The 17004-nt window shown below is 34.1% G+C and overlaps 1 protein-coding gene across 6 annotated transcripts in view; it reads left to right on the plus strand.

Annotated features, from left to right (window-relative positions):
- The window catches only part of LAMA2 (laminin subunit alpha 2), a 631365-nt gene that overhangs the window by 293973 nt on the left and 320388 nt on the right, over window positions 1–17004 (plus strand). For all 6 annotated transcript variants that reach the window (XM_055391635.2, XM_055391626.2, XM_055391631.2 and 3 more), the window contains exons 11-12: window positions 8640–8780; window positions 11116–11289. In XM_055391635.2, the coding sequence (XP_055247610.1) occupies window positions 8640–8780; window positions 11116–11289 (315 nt within the window). The remainder of the gene's footprint in view (window positions 1–8639; window positions 8781–11115; window positions 11290–17004) is intronic.

The raw sequence follows: 17004 nt of genomic DNA on the forward strand, positions 1-17004 counted from the left end.
GTCATTGAAATTAAAAATTCAATGATTGGGTTAAACAAGAGATGAGAAACTGTAGGATAGAAAATCAGAAATATAGGCCTGAAAAAATTACCTATAAATTGACATAGGGAAGTAAATAAATATGATGCTAACTGACTCACAGAATTGTAAAATTGAACAGAAGTTTAGCAGAAGTTGCCAAAGAAGAGATTAGAAGAAGTTGAGGGAAACAATATTCGAAAAAATAATGAAGGAGAAAAGAATGATCATGAGTTAAAAACTATTATAAATCCTCAGTTTGAGGATGATAAAAAATAAGTCTACCCCTAGTAGAAAACCTGTCAACCAGCAAGACAAAGAGAAAAATATTAAAACTGGGGGCAAATATCTTTATTGTGAGTGTTTACCACTCACAGTCCAACTTCATGGAAAGAATATTAAATAATATATGTCCTTTAGTAAGAATATTGAACCCATAAGACAGTTTGACTAGATTATAGTCCAGAAGAATCAATCTATAAAAAGCAGTAGTATTTCTATATGTCAGTGACAAGCAAATAAAAAATGTAATAAAAATACTTAGAATAGCAAGAAAAACTTCATGATACCTAAAAATAAGTGTTTGTAAAATTGAGATAATTTTTAAAGGTTATTGAAGAACATAAAATTCTAAATGAGGAGACAGCTGACGATCACCAAGTACCAGTGAAAATCTGTGAAATTTGAAATGTTTACCATTTCTATTAATAGAGTTAATTAGTACCACAATTTAGGAGGGCAATATGGTATTATCTAGTATCTTTGAAGGTGATAAAACCCTGTCAACCAACAATTCCACATCCAAACATTTACCCCAAAAAACTCTTACAATTGTAGAGAAAAACCATCTAAAATGTGCTCAACGTAAATGTACTTACTATGATGAAAATGAGAAAAATAAATAGCAAAAATAAATTGTAATATTTCCTTTAATCTGATAAAAGAAACAGTTAAAGTGGTTGAAATAGATCTTCATGTATAAACAATGATAAATTTCAGAAACTTCAGGTGGAAAAAACAATGTCATTATGGTATTATTTATATCAAGTTGTAAAACATAAAACAACGCTACATTGTTTGTGAACACATACCTTATAATTAAAAAATTTAAGTACACTTGTAGGGTAAGTACTAATTTCAGAATAGTAGTTACCTCTAGAGAAACAGGAAAGGGAATAAAACAAGTGAAATGAGCTTCATTTGTATCTAAGTATCATTGCTTTAAAAATATATCTGAGGCAAATATAAAATATAAATATTTTGTTACCTCTAGGTTGCATGGGTAATGCATGTTATATGTGCTTTTTGAATGTCTTAATATAATTTCTAATTTAAAATTTATTTAATTGAATGTAAAAAAGAATTCCAGTTTTAAAAAGAGGTGAATGAAATTTTTAATACAATGTCAACTACATTATTACATTTTACACATAAGATTTTCTCTTCAATGATATTAATGAATGTTATCATCATTATATTTCAAAATGTGAAAGCAGTGCTAGCTCAAGATACTCAAATGTTTATAATATTTTTGCATTGTTAAAAATGTTGAAATTTCTCTCCCTTACAAATTACAAGAGGCAAGTCAATCTCAGATATATGACAAGTCATTGACTGTAAGTGCTGTCTGACTCTCAGTATTTGTTTATTTCAAGTACCATATGCTAGAAATTGGCTCTTTTGCAGTTTGGTGTCATATTATTTATGCAAAATCAGTTGGTATGTAGAATCTCACACATAATATAAATTGACCTTGATCTAGTTAGGAACATGTGCTTTTATTTTTATCAAAGTCTTATAATAGAAAGATAAATAGTGAAGTAGAAGACTAGAAATCAAAGTCTGTATTTTCATCTTGTTTTGCTTTGTTTTTATTGCATTTTCCATTAAGTCCTTACAGGCCCACGAGACTATGTGATCTGGCCTTGGCTTACCTCTCCAGAATGTTCTTGAGTTTCAGTCACTGTTTTTCAGCTTTGCTTAAATTTCTTGAGTCTCTTAGTTGTTTGTAGCATCTGGAATTTTATAAGTTCTATTCAGATTTCTTGGGAAACCTCATTTCTAGCCCTATTCCTTTGCTTAGCCAGGCATTTTTAATGGGTGGGCTTAACTTCAACTTTCTCAGGAAAGCTGCCCCTGCATCCTCAAATCATATCATTCTCATGGCATAATCACTTTTCAAACCTTTTCCTTTTCTTTTATGATCTCATAATGAGTAATTCTGTTTTATGTCTATCTTACCTCTGGTGATGATATGGACCCTATATATTTTCTTTACCATTGCACAATAAGAAGATAACACAATGACTCATACAAAAGAAAGAAGGAAGGAAGAGAACTAAAATCTCGTGAAGCTTTGACAGTCATTTAGCCTTTCCAATTCTATTTTGTAATCTATGAAATGGTGTTATTGAATCTTTTCTGCCTCTCAATAGGTATAATTATCACACTGAATCCCTGTACAAGTATAAAGTATAACCATAAATACCTACTGGATTACTTTTTGTTGTTGTTTATACTGCTTTTCCCAAGTAGAGATAAGTTTCTGTTCTTTTTCCCTGAAAGGATTTTTATGGTGTGTTAACATTTTTATTGGTTTTGGATTTCCCTCTTCTTTTTCATTTGTGTACAGGAATGGTCACTTCATTAACTTGTAGACTTGATTCCTGGGCATTTTTACAAATGGCCTTCAATGTGTACATTTAATCCTGAATCTAAATTACAGATGTAGAATTTTTGGCATAAAAGGTTCATACATGAATGAATTTATCTCTTGCAACAGCTACAGTTCAAATAATATTATGTTAGTCAATTTTTTACATTGACAGACTCTCTCCTTAACCAAATTTTGGAAAGGCTTCTCTGAGTCCTCTTTTTGATGAGGCCTCATCGTTGGGCCTTGTCCTCAAACCTAGCTTGGTTATAGCAAGAATTCTGCTAAGTCAGTGTGTTAAGAACACCATACCCTTGATATCTGATCCCTCTGGCCTGTCTTCAACAAGAATCCTGTTAATTTGGTTTAGCAAGAATCCCCCCTACCTACCCCGATGTCTCCTCTTAATGATTGTTCGCCCCCGATCCTTGCTCGTGTCTATAAATCTCCACCCTTTTCCTTGGCACTGAATCCCTACTTGTTCATGTTGTATTGGGAATGGAGGCTAGTTCTTTACTAAGGTTGCTTTTTCTCTATTGCCATAGTTTCTCACTGAAGCCTATTTTCATCGTTTTAACTACTGTCCAGCTCTGGTTCTCTTTCACAATATTAAAAGCTGAACTTGTGAAAATTGAGAACTAATGTTTATGTATTTCCTTCTCCCTCCCTAACCCATCAACTATTATCTAGCCTTGGAAAAGTGTGTTTTAGGAGTAAGTCCTCAACAAATACTGCTAATTAACTAATTATCCTTCTTTTGTTAACTTCTTTTAATACTAGGATGCGTTAGTCTAAAGGTCATAACAGAAGAAAACCTGTAATTAACTACAAACTACCAAAAAACCAAGCATGACTGAGAAATTCCTGAAGCAATTATCACACAAAAAAAATAACTTAAATGTCACTGGAGCTATTCCTGGTAACTTTGTCAGTAGTACTCCCAGCTGACTAACAATCACAGTTCAATGTGTACTGCTGAAGTTGTACCTAGTTTATAAGGCAGTAGCTTCTATGAGAAAGAATACAAGAAAACTACGGTGACTATTTCTCCAGAGAAAAACTGTACTGAGGAAACTATAGCAAAAAGAAAATTGATGTCAACACAATAGTATCTCACTTCAAGAAATCAAAAACAAAAGAACTTAGTAAAATTTTTCTAATTCAACTTTGTTTTTAAAGGGAAAAGAGAACTAAAGAAAAAAAAGGCAGCCATGATTTTTTGTAGGGTAGGCTACAACATTGAGCTATGTTCAACAGAAATAGATGTCTAAAGCACACATTTCTTCCTAAAAGAATGAAAATTGGTTCTTTGGGAACAAAAATATCATATTGATTTTATGTAAGGGCAAACATTCACATGGTGCATCTGTACATAAAATATATCTGGTGTATTAAAGTTTCAGTTTCATGGTGGGGATGATTATGAAAAAATGACTATATAGGCTCCATAGGGACATGATAATAAAAAATAGATTAAGTAGATTGAAAACACTAGTCTAAAGTGAAGTGATGTGTTTTAATATCATAATATGTGAGAATATAGAAGTATTTATGTATGATTATTTACAATGGAAAAATGACTATTATAGTTCATATTTCATTTTATTAATGTAATTGATTAGAATAATGGTATAGAAATAGCAAAAGCAGAATATTTGGTTTTAAGAAAATATGGTGATATAAGGGAATGAATATTAATTTCTAGAGTGGAAGTCTGTAGCGTTCTAGAAATTACCGTGTTTTATAGGCTGTAGTGTGGAAATTATCATTAAATATGCAAATTGAAAAGAATCACTAATGGACTCTATACAAATAAAGTGTTAAAATGAATTTATTGGATCAATAGGAGCTTCCCAGTAGGAATGCTGAGAGGTTTAATAGATTAGACTCCATTTTGTTTAGATTAACAGTTAAAACAACTTTAAAAATTGTTATTAAATTATGTTTTTGCAACCATTGAAGTATAGATAAACAAAAAAAGAAAAAATTAATTATATGTTAATAACTTTTTAAAATTCATCAGTACAAATAAGTTATAGAACTATAAAGGAAAATAGAAATCTCATGATGATTAAAATAACATTCAATCTGGAAGGTACAAAACTTTTACCTTCATCAATTGATATTTAGGGTCAATTATATTCCCATCTATGCTTTAGGGACTGAATTGGATGGTGGTAATAAGGTATAATATATGGTCTGTGCCAATCTTATGGATGGCAAGAAAAGAACAAAATTGTGGTTTTACTGTGTGTATTTATTTATTTACTTATTTCAGTAAATGCCCTTTAGTAGATATTTTTACATCTGGAGACATTCTTACATCTGGAAGAGGACACTGCAACAGTAGACTATTTTAATCTTGTCATGAAAATCTTGGGATACATCTTTTTTGCTCAACTCCCTGGTTTTTCTGTCTTATTTTTTTCTTCGGGGCATAGTGGACACTGGTGATGAATTTGGTGTCAGATCCAGAACATGTTGTCTATACCCCTCTTACAGCAGTGATTTTCTTCCACCTTGTAATATACTTATCTGAAGTCCACCTCATCAGAAAGTACATAGGGAAACTATCGTGACTCTATTTCTCCAAGTAGAAACTGTGCTAAGGGAACTAAAGCAAAAAAGAAAATTCCTACTTCCTTTGCTATAATCCTCTTGAGGGCATTTTTATATTCCCTGTGATATCTCATATGTCTTGTATATAGTAGTTCAGCTATGAGTTGATGAACGAATAATATAAAGAATAAAGCAACGATAAATAATGAGCAGAGCATTTATTAATAATTTGATATTGATAACAGAGGAAGTTAAATTATTCAAAGAGCTCAACCATAAAGCAGATGGCTTCACTTTCAAGCTGGGAATCAAAAAACTTTAAGTCCTAGAATATTCATGTCAAGAGGAACTTCCAAGAATAAGCCAGGAATGCAATTAGGGGCTGACTCATGGATGACAATGGTCGATGAGTCACAAAGAAATTTTGAAAAAACAATGATGTCCCTGGGGACACATAGAAAGAATTGGAACTGGACTGTCAAGATCATGTATATTAACAAGCTAATAGAAGGCGGGAAATTTTGGTCTCTATGAAAATGTGCACAAAAGTCCCAGAACACTATACTTCTGTGTTTGAACTGTGCTACTCTAAATTATATAAAATATACTCTATAATGTAGTAAAGAAAGATTTCTTTATGCCAGTGTCTCACATTTTATAGACATTTTACCTGCTACTGTCAACTTAAGTGACTCAAGTATAGTTCTGTTGATTTATCTCCTAATGAACAACCGCTAATGACTTACCAATTCCTAAGGAATATCTCTTAGGATGGACTTTCTGAGGGCAGAGCCCTGGATCTCAAGTACCAAGTGAAGTTCTAGCATATAGGAAGTATTAAATACAGGCTGAGTATCCCTTATCCAAAATGCTTGAGACCAGAAATGTTTCTGATTTGGTATTTTTTCGGATTTTGGAATATTTGCAGAATACATACTGGCTGATCATTCCTAATCAGAAAATCCAAAATCTGAAATGCTCTAGTGAACATTCCATTTGAGCATCATATAGGTGCCCCCAAAGTTTCAAATTTTGAAACATTTAAGATTTTGGATTTTCTGATTAGGGATGCTCAACCTGCACATTTGTCTTGAAAAATAAATAATGAATAAACCTCCAACTTTTAAAATGAATTCTTGTTCCCAATGTCTTTGCTAACATCGGTCTCTCATTCTATCTATGTCCACAAGTTGAATTTTTAAACCATGCTTCAAGGATCAGGTCAAACTCCACTCCTGTCATAAAGCTTCCTTAAGCCTTATAGCAGAAATTAGTGCTTCCTCTATGTTCCCGTAATTATTTATTTCTCAGATGCACTTACCATATTCCACCTTGCATTATAGTTGATTGTGAGTATACCTTTTTACCCAACTAGATATTGGCCTTTAAAGACAGACTTATTTAAAGACAGACCTTGACTTATTTGTCTTCATAGTGCCTAGAATTCCTACCCTAATGTGTTGCTTCAGGTTATTAAATAAAATTGAATGTGAAATTATTTAATCATATTTTTTCAAGGTCATTTTACTAGGCTAAAATGGAGCTAAGGAAAATGTAGCTAATGTCTGCAAATTTCTAATTGTTGAACTTAGTCTGAATCTCAGAATAGTGGCATTATAAGCTTTCAAATTAGAGTAAATGAAAAGTAGATTAGACCAAGCGCATAAGAACACAGTATACAGAACAGCTGTACTGTGTCCTCAACGGGATAAACTAAATCATAATTACAGATATGTTTCATCTTTCTTGCCTTTATACTCTTTTGAAGATGCTCTCAGCTTCAGTGCTTTGGGGATTTATTTGTCACTGTAAGTCTGAAATTAGTTTGATTAGTTTTGCTGATATCTGTCATTTCAAAATGTCTGAAATCTGCCTTAAAAAGTAAGCTGGCAAAAATCTTGGGGCAGTGCTTATTAAGGTTCCCACATAGAAGTGGCTGAGTTTGTAAATGAGTCATAGAAATTCAGTATCAAAAAGTTAATTTAAAACAAATTATTCTCTTGGATATAAGGAGGACTGCTTTGTTTATTCTTAAATTTTTCACCTTAATTCTTCACGCTGTTTTTCTCTTCTCTTCTGATTTTCCTTATATGTTCTCAGATTTTATCATCCCTATCTTCTGCTCAATCTGGGTTTGTTTAAAGTGTTTTTATTCAGCTCGTACTATGCATATAGCACTTTGCTATGCATGAAAAACATGACTGCCAAGAGATTTATTTGAACTTAATAAATTTTATGAAGCTAATGCTCAGTGCTGTACCAGGAACCATGTTATTTTCTCAGACTATAAAGTTAGTAAGACAGAATTTCTACCTCTGAATAGATTATGGTAGATAGCTAGAGAGAACAATCTTTGAGCAATACTTTTTTGTGGTTGTGATAGGGTAATGTATACAGGGCCACGAAAACTACATGGAGAGAGAAGTTAGTTGTCCAAAGGAATTTTTTAAAAAGCCTCAAAATTGATAATAAGGGAATTCAAGGAAGAGGGGAAATGTAGAGAAAATGCATATGTAGGGAATATTACAAATCTGTTTCCTGGAAAGCAGGATGCCTTCCTTTAGAATTATTAGTTAAGATTAACCACTCTTTAAATTGAGAGATTATATCCTTCCCTGTTTTTCATTATATGGTCAGCTTTCACTGGCCTGAGTCCACATTTTAAGCTCAACTATATACAAATAATTTTTCAGTATACTGAGAGTAGGATTAATGAAACCAGTCTGGAGAGCAGTCACAGAATGAGAATAGATCTTTCCCATAGTATCACTATGTGACTAACTGATTGTACTGATGTGTTACAGAAAACACTGTAAAAAGTTAACCAGAGGAAAACTTTGCTTTCTACTTCATCTGATCTTTACCCCAGTTTCTCTACCTGTCAAATTCCTATGCTTGCCTCAAATGTACGTATTTTTAATCTGAAATGTGAAAAGTATTTATAACTGGTATAATATCAATGTTCTATTATACATCCATGTATTAATGTCTTTAATTTTACCATGAAATTAAATGAAGTACCTCAATAACAGAACAGTGAACTTTAAATGAAGTAGCTCAATAACAGAACAGTGAACCTAACTGGCCCCATTTTAGTCAATCTAATGCATTCCTGCACAGGTATTTATCATGACATTTACTCTACACTCAACCTACATGAAGATCAACATAGTCACTTTTACGAGAGTAGATCTGCATCCATCCAATAATCTTTCTCACCAGTGTAATTAGAAAGGATACAGCTTAACACATAGCTTTTGAGCAGATTTTTAAAAATATCATTATACGTTAAATATAGTTGAGAGGGTAAAATGAAGAATGTACAGTTAATATTTTCCTTATACAGACATGGACGCAGCTCGTAATGTTGAAGGATACCTCTGTTGCTGATACATCTCTTTATTTGCAGGAAAATGTTGAAGGAGGAGACTGTAGTCGTTGCAAATCCGGCTTCTTCAATTTGCAAGAGGATAATTGGAAAGGCTGCGATGAGTGTTTCTGTTCAGGGGTTTCAAACAGATGTCAGAGTTCCTACTGGACCTATGGCAAAGTAAGCAAGCACCATTTGGTTCTGTTTGCTGCCCCACCAGCCTTCTTTGTTGCTTTCGTCATTGTTCTTTTGTATGAACAGTTTCTGATAGTGAACTTCTACATAAAGTTACAGGAAGAAGTAATGGAATTTTCTTCAAATGCTGTTGTGTATTTTTGCTCAAAGCCTTTGAGGTTGTATTTGTAATATTGTGTAGATTGGAATTTCTTAGAATAGGTAGACATAGTCTTTTTAGTGTCCATGATTACTCTATGAAACAATAATGCAATTAAGGTTTCAACTCCGAGGGTGCATGATTTAAGAGAGAAAACACTACATTGTGATATGAATTATATTTTCCATTTACTAGTATGTTCGTATGCAAGTTGAGAAAAACTCTTTATCATCTATATACATAATACATATTATCCACCAACGCTTTAGTTACTATTTGATGTTGCCTAGGCTCTTTCATTATTAAAAGGGGACATTAAATATAGGCAATACCTTCATTCTGAGTTGGTTTGAAAAATTATTACTTAAACTATTTAATAGCAACTGAAATTTTCTTTCTTTAACATAAATGTGTTTACCTTTCTAACTTCACTGCTTACACTACCCACTGCCTTTTCAAATCTGTGCAAAGAGCATGTTGTCTCCCTATACAGAAAAGTGTCAGAGGAAAATGGGACCTTCTGGGAATTTCACACAGCCTGTGTGGCTGGACTTAAGAGTGCAGAATGGTAGGAAATGGGCTGGAGAGAGAAAGAAGTCTAGATGGGGGAATGAGAATCTAGAACTTATAGGGTTGAATATGCTAAGAATTTGAGATATTTTACTTGGAGTGTCATTGAAGAAATTTAAGCTAAAGACTGACATTATCAGAGTTGTGTTTTATAAAGACTACTATTTAGATAAACTATTTCCTAAACACTTCTTCCTTTCAACTTTAATCAGCGAACTAATCCTGAACAGAGCTATAAAATATTTTCTCTGCCTGCAGTGCTTTTAAGTCAAGCCTCATATTATGAAATACTATCTATACGTTATCAACTGTATTGCTTTCAGAGCAGACTTCAAAGAATCAACCACAGATGGACATCTAGTCTAACTTCCTCTTTTGTTTATAGAGTCCCACCCCACCCTCCAGACTGCTCCACTGATAGATCAAAGTTTCATAGCCAGCCAAGGGGCAGAGCTGGTACTCAAGCTTTGATCATCAGATGCTAGAGACACAGAATCCCACTCAACTGTCTTAGAATGCCTCAAGGGTGACGTTAGAAAGGGAAGAAGAGCAAGGAATATATTACTTGTTGTCCAGAAAGTCAACAGGTTGTACCTGGTTTCTATTTCTCATTTAACTAAGGGAATTGCAGTGATTTCACAGCTTTGGGATAAGCAGAGTCAAATAATCTATGAAGAAATTTTAAAAAATGTTTCAGCCACACAGAGTCACCCTTAGCATTCTGCTTCCCATGACCCACAACATGAAGCAGCTCATGCATGTCTAGTAGGTTCCTGGTAGCTGGTACCCTAAGCCCTCAGTAATCAGTGTTTTGTCCTGACTAGGTAGGATGCTTTAAATTAGACGTGTAGCTGTAGGCCTGACCTTGGCTGAAGCATAAAGATGTAAAAACAAATCATTATGCATTCCCAGATTCCTCCTTTAAGGTTCCTTCCATTTCTGGGCCAGGGATCTAGGCTGTAGGTCCCCACAGCACTTCTGACCCTATCTGAAGGAATACATACAGTATTGCCAGGTGTTGTCATAGCACCAAGGCTGGTGGGCTCAAATATCCTTAAGCCTCAAAGTAGAAATTTTAAAAAGTGGGAGGGGTGGAAATACTGAATGAAACACCACCTTTCAGGTACTTGCATAGTTTCTTTCTTTTTCCCTCTGCATTACAAATACATATGCAATACTTTTTCAAGTCGTTTTTTCCCAAAGCAACAATAAATTACTAGTGGAGTAAAAAATATGGAACTGAAAGTCCAGCTGTTTGATTAAGTGTATGATATAACCGTTGTATGACTTTGAGTGAATTTCTATTTTTAAGAAAGTGGTATTTGGAACCACAATTTTTTAAAAAGCATAGGTTCAATGAAAACAGATTATTATAGAATACCTTGGAAACTCCTAGAAACATCAAGGAAAAAAAATAAACAATGGAAGCCTATGTGAGTACATATAATATGTCTAATGATATTCATAATGCTCAGGTTTTTTTCTAAATGTTTGTAGTTTGTTTTTTTTTGTTTTTAATTTCCAAAAGTGGACACGACCAGGAACATGAAAGAGAAAAGCAGCTGATAGATATTTTTTTAAAATTAATGATGACTGTGTGTTTTCTCTAAGATACAAGATATGAGTGGCTGGTATCTGACTGACCTTTCTGGCCGCATTCGAGTGGCTCCCCAGCAGGACGACTTGGACTCACCTCAGCAGATCAGCATCAGTAAGGCGGAGGCCCGGCAAGCACTGCCGCACAGCTACTACTGGAGCGCGCCGGCTCCCTATCTGGGAAACAAAGTAAGTCCACGCTTGCTTCCCGCTATTCTGCTTTTAACTGACTGATCGTGAGAATGGGTTTTAGTTGGTAATTCTTTTAAAGAAAGACAAAATCAAATACACACTGAATTGGATTGCCAGAACCAGCTAAATCACATTGAGTTGGGCGTTTCTTCCATGTTGCACAAGACCTTAAAGAGCCACGGCATCCTTAATATGCAACTTTGTATAGTTGATGTTCTATGTAAACTTTTTGAATGGGCAAATAAATTAGTGAAGCCGCTAGTGTATTTTCGTAAAGCAAATTATAGGTATTGGAAGAAACTGTGTTGTGTTTATGTGAAAAGAGCTGTTTTCTGGAGTTGTCTATGGTGGGATACTTACTGAAGTTTTTCTCATCGGTTTCTATTTCATTTCAAAACTGATACTCAAGAGATTTACTTTTCCTTCTACGTGATATGAATGTTAATTCGAAAAGAAATGTATTACATAACTAATTAAATGCTTGCCATGAGGCTTATGTAAACAACATATTCGCTGGAGCTCAGGCAGAAACTACCCTAAAAGTGCCAGATTGGAAGCACATGTTTGTTTTAAAGCCCACACATATGTAAAAACATACACAGATAAACAAATGTAGCAGCCTCAGAAATACAGGCTTATTTTTTTCTGTTGTGGATTACTTCTATCTAGATAGATATCCTGGGGTTTAGAATTTTATTTTATCTTGCCTAATACTTTGTTGGAAACAAAATTTGGTGACTTATTTATAAACGTGAATACTTGCTTGTTCTGTGAAAGTTAATACCTTCTCAGCTGATAGTTAAAATACCTGATCACACCAGGAAGGTGTGATGGGAAAATCCCTTCCTAAATTAATGTTGTTTAAGCCTAGTTTACACCTAACAAAATATAGCATTATTTATGAAGAAATCATAATTGATTAAGCAAATAAAAGTATGTTTATAGTCAGTGGTTTTCTTGCATGACATGTGAGTATTGAAATAGAAAAACTTAGTATCTCATATGCTACTCAGTGAATGGGAACTGGTGGTGTTGGCTGGTTGAAACACTTTTAACTCATGGCCAGTTTCTTATATTTAATAGACCTCTGAATGCTATTACAAAAAATGTATAAATGTCTAAAACACATTTTCAATGAACATGTATTTTAAGAGACAGAGTATGTTGCATAAAATTCAATAGCTGTAATAAAAATCGAATTAAACTTTTATTTGCAAGGCCCTTTACAGCAAGAAGTCATTTTATCCTATTCTATTTAGGAAACTCTGGTATTCCCAAAAGAACAAAATAGCACATAAGACTTGAATTTCTACTGCTTAAAATTGCCAAAAAAAATATAAAAATATACTATCAATTTAAAAAAAAAAAAACTGAGAGCTCCAAGAAGAGCCTTAGGTCAAAATTGGATGAATTTCAGAGGCCTTATTTCTTATATGATGGCAACACTTAATTAAAGTAGCTTATAATAGAAATATTCTTGACCAGATTTTCCATCCTTTCTTCTTTGGTCATATGCATTTTTTTTTCTGTTGGCTGACAATCAAACTGACAGAAGGAAAGCAAGCAAATGGAATATTCGATAGAATCAGAACAAAGAATTTGGACATCCCATTAGTAGTTGTTGGTTCCCGAAGATAACTTCCCTTATCCTGGCTGAAATATTTTTCTTATAACCCACAATGAAGCTCTTCATATTCCCCTACCGATCATTTACACATCAAAACACTGTTCTTGCCTGTGCTGCCATTTCCATTCAGTGAACAAAATAACAGTAACAGGGTGTGCAAATTGTTTGAATACGGAGGACATTTTTAATGTAACGTGGAAGCCCTTGGTGGTTTACTGTCAGGCATCTCAGTATGAATGAAACAATTTGCCTTAATAACTGAACCATGTAAATTTTTGATACTACAATAATACTGCAAGCTCTCAGAAATTACCACAGTACATCTTAACTGTCATGTCACATCACGTAAATTATAGTCATGATGACATGCTTAGCTTGGTTGATTTAATATCTTGCTAAGGAAATGGAAAATTGTAGGGCCTTGTTGGTAAATTCAATAAAGCCACTTTTCTAAATAGTTGAGGCTAAATTCTTTACCAGTAATTGCTGTTCGAATCAGAACCATTGCCAGAATCTGACAGAAATAGCGTATCAAGATACAAGTGCATCTGCTTAAATATTGAATTTTATTTACATCCATGACCAGGAGTCTATGGTACATAATCCTTCCTCTGCTTTTTTAGTGTTATTTCCTAATTGGAAAAAATTATGGGATGCTATTAGCTTTTCCTAAATATTTATATACAGACTTTCAAACATTTTCCAAGTTGCTTGGTTATAAGGCTTCTTCTAACAGAAGGGCGATATGCTGTGCATGTTCTCTTATAATGGAGATGCCACATGCCGTTATTCTTTTTTTAGGAGCCTAATCCCAAATAATAAAAGTGGCTCACATGGGACACACTTTTGCTAACATGGATGTCTGCCTGGTTGTAATAAAACTCAAGAATACTAGCCAATTTAGCAAAAGAGTGCTTTGTATCCTGTGAAACATTTTTCACATTTTTACTGTTTTGGAATAATGAAGTATAAGTAAGTGATTATAAGTGTATGTGTGGATAATGGATGAGGCCTAGGAAAACTTAGCACGTTTTTATACTTTCTATTTTTGAAATTCCCACAGTCTCAGCTAGGAGTTATTCCTCAAATTTTTTCCCCTATGTACCAGTGAATATTTGGCACAACTGGCAGAATCAAGTGTTAATTTTCCCGCCTTGTTCTTGATAGTCAAAGAGAATTAAATCAGGCACCCACAGGGCTATCCTAGGTGCATTTCGTTTTCAAAATGCTTGGCAAATGTTAATGCTTGGTTTTAGGGCATTTGTTTAAGCAACTAGGCAGCAGTGGAAAGAGCTAGAGGACAAAGAATCCTGCTGGTTTGCTGCAGGCTACAGCTATTCAGAAACAGTTTGGGAATTTCAGAGTTGGGATAATTTACTGCCCTAGTAAACTAAGTGCTACTGGAACATTGCAACAGTCATTTGCTTAAGGTTGCCCTAGTGGTCTGAAATAGTTAATGCAGCTTCCAAAAGCAATTCTCTTTGCATCTGTAAAGTTCTGAGAGAAGCTAGCTTGGCTTGTCTGCTGTTCCTGCATTACCATTAAGGTTTGACATTCTCTCTCTGAATATTATTAAATTAATCTTATGTGATTTGTTCTTTACCAAAACATGCTTATTTTCTACAGCATTATGCTGTCTTTATGTTTCTAGCTTAGAGAAGCCTTTAAATTTGTTCATGTAGTTGCCAAGAATACCTATAGTCTAGTTTAAGATGCACATTAGGAGAGTCTGCTGACATAATAGCATCTGGCTTCTAAAAGTAATCTCTGGTAAACTCTTTTGTTTTGTTGTTCTTGCTTGACTTTCCGTTCTACTTCACGGATCTCAAATTAAAGCTATAGATTTGAAGAAGGAAATTGATATTTGAGATTTGTAGGACAGGGTAGATCTCATCATATAAAAGAAGCTCAACAAATACCTTGTAATTGATGCTACATGCTTAACACAAACAAACAAAACTCTAAGAAATTGGTTTTTTTAGGTTGCTCGGAAATGTCCATTGAGTTGGATTTGTGGGAGTTGAAAGATGAATTCTGTCTTGCTTTACAAAATAATTAAAAACTCGCTAACAAGTATGTTCCACTCTCCTTTGAGGAGCATATTTTGTATTTGTGACTTCTTTGCTCCATAGTCCTCAAAATTATTCAAAAGTGGAGTTCAAACCCCTCCTCGCCATCCATAACTTCCTCCTATTTAAATCTTGGATTAAATGGGTTAGTTAAGAAGATCATTATGCAAGTGAAGAATGGCATGGCTATAAAAGTAAATAGGATAAATCAACTGTGGTTGATTTTTTATTCCATAAACCAGATCCCATTAAGACTAACTTGGCAATGGAGTGGAACCAGGAAGAAGGTTTGCTGCCTAGAATAAACTGAAAGAATTTGTAAACCAAAAATAAAATTCTAAGACCCCTGACTGAACGGACCCCCTTCTTGGCCAAGGGAATCCCAAAGAAACCTAAAGAAACCTGAACATCATGGGAAGGGACGATTACACATTCCTCATTATACCCTGCTCCCTTTGGAGTTTAGACACCACAGACCAACAGTAACATTAAAACAGAGATTTTAAAACTGACTAGACAGACGCTTTACAGCAACAAGATACCAAATTCTAACCTCACTCTGGTATAGCATAACATAACAGATAGCAGGCCCTAAAAGAAATCAAAGTATTTTATACCAAAATATATTTCTTTGACATATTCTGAAATGACCTTGCAAAGCTGTCTGTTGGGGAAATTTGCATTCTATAGAGAATCTCCTTCCCTTACTAAGTCTTTTCTGGAGAGTCAGATACCTTTTAAGGTCTGGCAAGAGACATTCACCATCAGCCTGCTACTTTACCCTACTACCCTGAGGCTTCATCTACATGACAAGAACCGTGGCTTCCACAACCCACTCTCTTAACTCAAGCTGACTTCAACTGTTCAGGCAGAATTTTACTCTTTCGACCAATTGCCAGTCAGAAAATCTTTGAATCCATCAATGACTTGGAAGCCCCCACCTCGCTTCAAGATGTCCTACCTTTCTGGGCCGAACCAATGTGTAACTTAGTACTGGTGTATGTCTTTGCCTGCAACTTTCGTCTCCCTAAAATATATAAAGCCAAGCTGTAACCCAGTCATCTTGGGCACATATTCTCAGGACCTCCTAAGGCTGTGTCACAGGCCATGGTCCTTAACCTTGCCAAATAACCTCTAAATTGATTGAGACCTGTCTCTGATACTTTTTGGTTTACAAATTGTTAAGGATAAATGAGAAAATAAGTATTAAAAAACAAAAAAAATCAAGGACTGATTTATTTCCCATAGCTATGATAGAATCTGCTGTGTAAAAGTAACACAAATGCAGGAGCTCAAGGTCAAACATAGAAACCTCTGTCTTACATATCCGTCATAACATTCTCTTGACATTTTTCCTAATTAAATTTATAAAGCATTAGTTCTAATGTTAAAAATTGTTATATAAAAAGCATTTTAATATTCACGTGCATTCTGTCTACAGTGTTTTACATTTTGTTTATAATTCGTCAACTGAACGAATACTAGATAGGAGAATGTTCCATTTAATAAAAACTCTTGAGAAAAATAAAATAGCTTACTTAACAGTAATTTCAATATGAGTTGGTTTGTGATGTGGTTGGCAACAAAACTTACATAATCTAGGGCTACATTGGCAGGAATTTACTGGTCAGGACAAAGGAGGTAGTGTTTATACAGATTCTGCACAAAACACATGTCACCTAATATTATTATTTAATATTATTAAATATTATTAATATTTAGCTTACTTGTGAATTTCTCTTTTTATCTTTGTTAATATACATGACCCAAGTCATCAGCTAATAAACCAAGAAATCCGAATTAGGAAGAAATAGAGCCAGGATTACAATCCAGATGTGTCTATAGCCCATTCCAGTTAAGCATTTTTTTCAATCAGTTAAGTTTATTAGTTCTTGCAAGGCATTGATCTTTGGAATAGAGATGCTGAAGCAGCTTATTCAAAAGAAAGGGAACGACAAAGATATGGATTTATAAAAATACAAATGAATGAGATGAATAACAAATGTCAATAGAGAG

The sequence above is a fragment of the Gorilla gorilla genome, chromosome 5 (genome assembly GCF_029281585.2).
Source record: "Gorilla gorilla gorilla isolate KB3781 chromosome 5, NHGRI_mGorGor1-v2.1_pri, whole genome shotgun sequence".
NCBI classification, from domain to species: domain Eukaryota; kingdom Metazoa; phylum Chordata; class Mammalia; order Primates; family Hominidae; genus Gorilla; species Gorilla gorilla.